Genomic DNA, 6362 nt, shown 5'->3' with positions numbered 1-6362 from the left:
TGGGCGGCGCATGTAGATGTTAAAAGATAGAAAAAATTACTAACTTTGAGCTAATTTTAGTTGTAGTATCCAACAAATAGCATTTTTCTTTTTCTTTTGTTTTTCTTTTTTAATATTATTTTCTAAAAAACATAGTATTCAATCTTTTCCTATTACCAAGACTTCCAAATTTCATTTAAGTTTCTTAGAAGCAATTTGTTCTCAGTTTCCATTTTTAATAAAAGACAACATATCATTTAACATCATAAACATTTGAAAAAATAGTACATTGAATTCATTGGCAATAGTTGAAGGCATCCGATAAAATTATATAATATTTAAAAATAATAATTTTATTTGAAAGCATTTGCATCGCGCACTATTCACTTGACATAATTTGATTTTGGAAGATAAATTTTAAAATCTTTTTTTTGAAAGGAACAATTGTATTAATCACCAAACGATTACAATAAAGATGCAATACAAGAAGGGATATCCTCAATATCAACAAGGACATCAGTAATGTTTAGTGCATTTCTAGCTAGACAATGAGCCAAATTATTACAACTTCTAGGTGTAAAATCAATTGAAAAGGAATCAAAACCTCGCAACACTTGCTTGATATCATTAATTATCAAACCAGTTTGTTTCCAGCTTGCTTTGTTGCCTTTAATATCATTTATAACATTCATTGCATCCCCTTCAAGTTTGATCTGTTTTAGTCCAATGTCAATAGCCAACTTTGCAGAATGCAAAGCACCAAATGCCTCAGCCAAATAAGGGTTAGGAAATAAAGGTTTGCACATCCTCATACAAGCTATCACTCTTCCTTCCCAATCACGAATAATAGTCCCAACACCCACTTTGCAATTCACTTTATCCACAGCAGAATCCCAGTTGACTTTGTACACATTAGCAGGGGGAGCATTCCACTGGAGAGTCTGAGTAGTAGTTGTAGGATTAGTTGTTTGCTGAGAGGAAAGAACGGCAAGATTTTCAATTTTCTGTGCAGCCTGTCTCATAATAAGTTGAGGACTAGAAAAAGTTTGGTTAAAAACCAAATCATTTCTTCTTCTCCATAATTTCCATGCCACCACTGCTAGTTCGATTAAAATTTCATCTTTGAGTTCCCGAATCATTTGCAACAAAAAATTTCTGAAACTAATCTGGTTCATACTTTGTTTCTGCAATTTTGAGGAACTAAGACACCACACATCCCTTGCTACCATGCATTCCCAAAAGACATGTTCCACAGATTCTTCTTGTTGATTACAAATTGGACACCAAGGATCTTTAACTGCAACCTTTCTCTTAAAAATGTTCAGTTTTATTAGAAGGCTATTGTGACATGCTTTCCACAGGAATAATTTCTTTGCATTTGTAACTTTAATCCTCCAAAGCTTGTTCTAGTTTTCTTTGTCAACAAAGGCTTGAAAATTCTGACCTTTATCTCTCTGATGAAGCTCAAGTTGCAGATGATATGCACTTCTAACAAAAAAAATCCCATTAGAAGTACATCTCCAAACAACTTTATCAGGACTATTGCATATACTGATTGGAATTTGTCGAATTATCTCAGCTTCCCTTTGAAGAAAAACTTGATCAATCACTTATGTCTTCCATGTTTTGGCTTCATGATCAATAAGTGCTGAAACTGTCTCCTCAGGATCCAACCAATCAATAGGACTTTGAACTTTGAATGATGTTGGAATAGGCAACCATTTATGGTGCCAAATCCTAGTACCTGCACCATTACCAATATGCCAGAATAATCCTTCTTCTAATAATGGTTTTGCAGCCATGATAGTTCTCTATAAGGGATGGGTGCCTTGTAATTGTAGCCTTGAGAAGCTGGCCATCAGGATAATATTTAGAGGAGAGAACCTTTGCAGCAAGTGAATCAGGGAAATGAAGTAATCTCTACCCTTGTTTAGCCAGCATAGCAAGATTAAAATGTTCAAGGTCTCTGAATCCTAACCCACCAACTACTTTAACCTTACACATTTTATCCCAATGACACCAATGAATCTTCCTTTCCTCAGCTTTCTGATCCCACCAGAATTGTTGAACCAATCGACCAATTTCTAATAAGAGGGACTTAGGAATCTTGAACACACCCATACTGTAAGTAGGGATAGCTTGGATAATAGATTTGATAAGGATTTCTTTGCTTGCCTGAGATAAGTACTTTATTTTCCAATTGCTGATTCTCCCTCTAACTTTGTTAATAACACTTCTAAAGGCTTTGGTTTTTGATCTTCCAACCTCCACAAGAAGTCCTAAATATTTGTCATAAGGTTGAGAGGACTGAATGCTTGCAATTTGAGTGATGAGATCTCTAGATTCAGCCTTTGTGTTTTTGCTGAACAGAATTGAGGTTTTTTTCCTTATTTAGTCTTTGACCACTTGCCTGCTCATAGGTGTCTAGAAGATGAGATAACCTGGACCATTCCAAAGGGTTTGCTTTGCAGAAAAGAAGACAATCATCTATAAAAAACAGATGACTAATTCTCACCTGATTTCTGCCCAAAGGAACACCTGTAATAGCACCAGATCCTTTAGCATGTTGAATCAGTTTACTTAGTGATTTAGTACATAGAATAAAAAGGTAAGGAGACAGCGGGTCTCCTTACCTAATCCCTCTAGGAATAAAGGGGCTTTGTGGGATTCCATTTAAGGGGACAGAATATGAGACAGTAGAAACACATCTCAGAATCACCTCAACCCATTTACAGTCAAATCCCATCCTCATCATGACAACTTGTAGAAAGGACCATTCAATCCTATCATATACCTTGCTCATATCCAACTTTAGAGCCATGAATCCTTCTTTACCTTTGATCTGGGTTTGCATAGAATGCATAGCTTCAAAAGCCACCATAACATTATCAGTAATCAGCCTGTTGGGAACAAAAGCACTATGAGTGTTTGAGATCAACTGAGACAAGAAAAGTTTCAGTTTGTTGGCCAGAACCTTAGCTAAGATCTTTTAAATTATGTTACAAAGGCTTATGGGCCTAAATTCAGTTACTCTTGAAGGATTTTTCACTTTGGGAATGAGAGTAATATAAGTTGCATTGAAATCTTGAGGCCACTTAGCAGCTAGAAAAGCATTCCTGACTTGCACATATGTCTGGTCCAATCACTGCCCAATGATTTTGGTAAAAAATGGCAGGAAAACCATAAGGGCTTGGAGAACCAAGACCATTCATAGTAAATACAGCCCTTTCAACTTCTTCATTAGAAATTCCTTGTGTAAGAACAAAATTCATTTTAGGAGTGACCATAGGCTACATATTCTGGAGGCATTCTTCAAAATTGGCAGGAGCAGTAGAAGTAAAGAGATGTTTGAAGAAAGATTGAAATAAGGAGCTCACCTCTTCAGGATTTTCAACCACACGTCCCTAATCATTTGTTATACATTTTATAGAGTTGACTTTCCTTCTTTGAGAAGCACACTTGTGAAAAAATTTAGTATTTCTGTCACCCTCTTTCAGCTATTGTTGCTTTGCCCTTTGCTTCCACCTTAAATCCTCTTCCTCCAGTAATGTGTCAACTTCCCTCTTGAGCTGGAAAATTTCAGAGTTTCTGTCCCCTTGATTAATACTTTGCAATTGTTGGATTTGGTTTCTTTTGGTAAAGATCAAGTGCTTGATGTTTTGGCCATTAACCTTGCTCCACTTGGAAAGTTCCTTTCTGCATCTTTTAAGCCCTTGAATAGATTCGTTAATCCTTGAGTGCTGTAGGAGGGTATTTCCCCATGCTCTTTTAATCACCTCCTCACAACCATCTCTTAAAAACCATCTGGCTTCATATCTAAATGGTCTTAAACCAGAACCTCTGACTGGAGCTTCGTTGTTAAATGAAAGAAGTATTGGAGCATGATCTGAACATTGAGCAGCAAGTGTTGACACAGAACAATCAGGAAAAACATCAAACCAAACTTGATTACCCAAAGCCCTGTCCAGTTTTTCTTTAGTAAAAGAATCCCCTTCCCTTTTATTGCTCTAAGTAAAAAAATCTCCATGGAATGGAAACTCTCTCAAAGCACAATTTTCCAGAGCACTTCTAAAGTCTTCCATCAATCTGAAAGGCCTATCTGCAGCACCAAATTTTTCATAGCTATGTAGGACTTCATTAAAATCTCCAATGCAAATCCATGCCATATTATCAAAAGGCATTATGGCTCTAAGAAGCTCCCAACTAGCTGCCCTTCGAGCAACTTTAGGAAAGCCATAAAAGCCTGTTACTAAAAAAGAACTTTGCTCTCCCTCTGAAGTCACCTTTAATGAGATATGATGATGAGTGTAAGTCACTAATTCCACCTCCATTTGGTCTTTCCACAGGAAACAAATCCCCCCACTTAGTCCCCTACTCTCAATAACAAAGCTATGCTGGTAACCAAGCTTACTATGAATATTCTCCACCTTTTTTCTATTACACTTTGTGTCCATTAAAAAAAAATAAAGTTTGGGCACTTAGAACGCACCAAATGGTGCAACTCTCGAACTGTTCAAGGGTTCCCAAGCCCTCGATAGTTCCAACTTAGGCAACTCATTAAGCTTGGTGGGGCTGCCACCACCAATTTAGCATCAAAAGACTCCACACTTGTTTTTTTGTTTTTTCTCATGTTGGGAAGAAACATTGATAAGGGAATTAGATCTCAATGCTCTTTTTTTATCACCACTTGACAGCAAAAGAGGTTCAAAAATAACTTCCTTACCTGGTCCCTCACGTGCCTTCCTTTTCCAGGTGGATTTCTCTTTCACTAAAGAAGGTTGTGATTGGAAGCTGAAGGTAAAAAGGTCAACACCAGATTCAGGTCCTTGTGTAACTGTCTCCATAGGCAATGGATCTTCAATAACACGTGGACCATGCTAGATATTACTTGTCTTAATGTTGGCCAATAACTCAGATTGATTAATCTTTGAAACTGAACCACTGCTGCCATCAAGAACCTGAAATTGACTAGCCTTCTGCATGATAGTAACGCCTCCTTGATTATAAATAACTGCATTTAGTAATCGCTCATTTTGTAATGGCTCCTAAGCAGAAGAACCACCAGCTGTCTTCCTAAAAGAATTCCCGCGCCTTCCTCCTCCCTTGGTTGATTAGAGCCACCATCACCACCATATTTTTTCACTTCAGACAGCCTAATTTTGATTGGATTAGCCCTCAACCATGGACCAAATTGCATCTCCTCACTATCATCTCTATGCATGAGAGGACAGTTTTTGCCTTTGTGTTTCAGGACTCCACATTTGAAACATAAATTTTGTAATATTTCATATTTGAATGCTATCCATGTCCTCTGTTCACCACTTTGCACCCATCTACCACGAATCGGGGTTCAGATATATTGACATTAACTTTCACTCGAAGACTTCTGCCCCATCTCGTGCCATCCTTCTTCACTTCCACATCAAGAACCTTCCCAAAATTTGAAGCAATAATCTTTCCATATTCCTGGTTCATACCTGCTAGAGGCATATTATGAAGTTGCACCCAGAATGACTCTTGTGTAAAAGAAATGGCATTGATAGAGAGACTGCCATCAATTTCTTGCAAAGCAACCAGATATCTGTCAAAAGTCCATGGGCGACCTTGTAGAACTTTTTCTTTATCTGCCATCGTCTGGAATTCAACAAGTATAGAATTGTCACCCACCACTAAGAACTCCACCCAACCCTTCAACCTCCATACCATTGCCATTGTTGTTTTGAAAGCTTTAATATTAATCGGTTTATCTAAAGTAACCAAAGATAGAAGACAATGTTTCACCTTCGAGATTGCTTCTTGTACGGAATGATCAGATAAAACAACAACCTGTTCTTCTACTTCTGAGAGTTTGAGGCCCTCCCTTAGAGTAGTTAACCTATCCGTAGTCATACATGCACAAAACTCCATAGCCTAAACTGAGAGACAAAGACTCTGACACAAGCAGAGAGAGAAACCTTACTCTAAGTGAGAGAAGGAAATGGATCCTCCAATTTTAAAATCTTAATCATACAAATCAAATTATGTCATATGTATGTGTGTGGTGTAAAGGTTTTCAATAGCAGTACTACTTTTTCATGGAAAAATGCTACAAGGAAACCTTACACCATGCACATTTACCCAATTCTAACATGTGATTTTGTGTTACTTTCTTTCTTTTCTAGTTTACAAAAAATATGCACCCATTATTTATTTATATATTTCCCGATAGTGCACATATGTCCCTTCTGCGGTTGGGCAGTAAAGGTTGGAAAAGGGCAATCACTCAAATTCAACATATTATGAAAAATCATGAGCGCAATGTAGACAATGATTTCAAGTAAATGTCCCATGCATGGATATATATATATATATGTATATATATATATTCAAGTACCCAAATTCAT

General features: G+C 37.1%; 1 protein-coding gene across 1 annotated transcript; it reads right to left on the bottom strand.

Moving 5' to 3' along the window:
* Positions 1-443: 443 nt before the first annotated feature.
* Positions 444-1001, bottom strand: LOC122316184. Its single transcript, XM_043132719.1, has one exon. The coding sequence runs from the start codon at positions 999-1001 to the stop codon at positions 444-446; it is 558 nt and encodes a 185-aa protein (XP_042988653.1).
* Positions 1002-6362: the final 5361 nt, after the last annotated feature.

Source organism: Carya illinoinensis, chromosome 7, assembly GCF_018687715.1.
Source record: "Carya illinoinensis cultivar Pawnee chromosome 7, C.illinoinensisPawnee_v1, whole genome shotgun sequence".
NCBI lineage: Eukaryota > Viridiplantae > Streptophyta > Magnoliopsida > Fagales > Juglandaceae > Carya > Carya illinoinensis.
The sequence above is the reverse complement of the archived record's forward strand: the minus strand, read 5'-3'. Positions and strand labels throughout refer to the sequence as shown.

Excerpts from the sequence above, each read along its gene's own strand:
- LOC122316184 (XM_043132719.1), bottom strand. The coding sequence starts at position 1,001 with ATGAGACAGGCTGCACAGAAAATTGAAAATCTTGCCGTTCTTTCCTCT.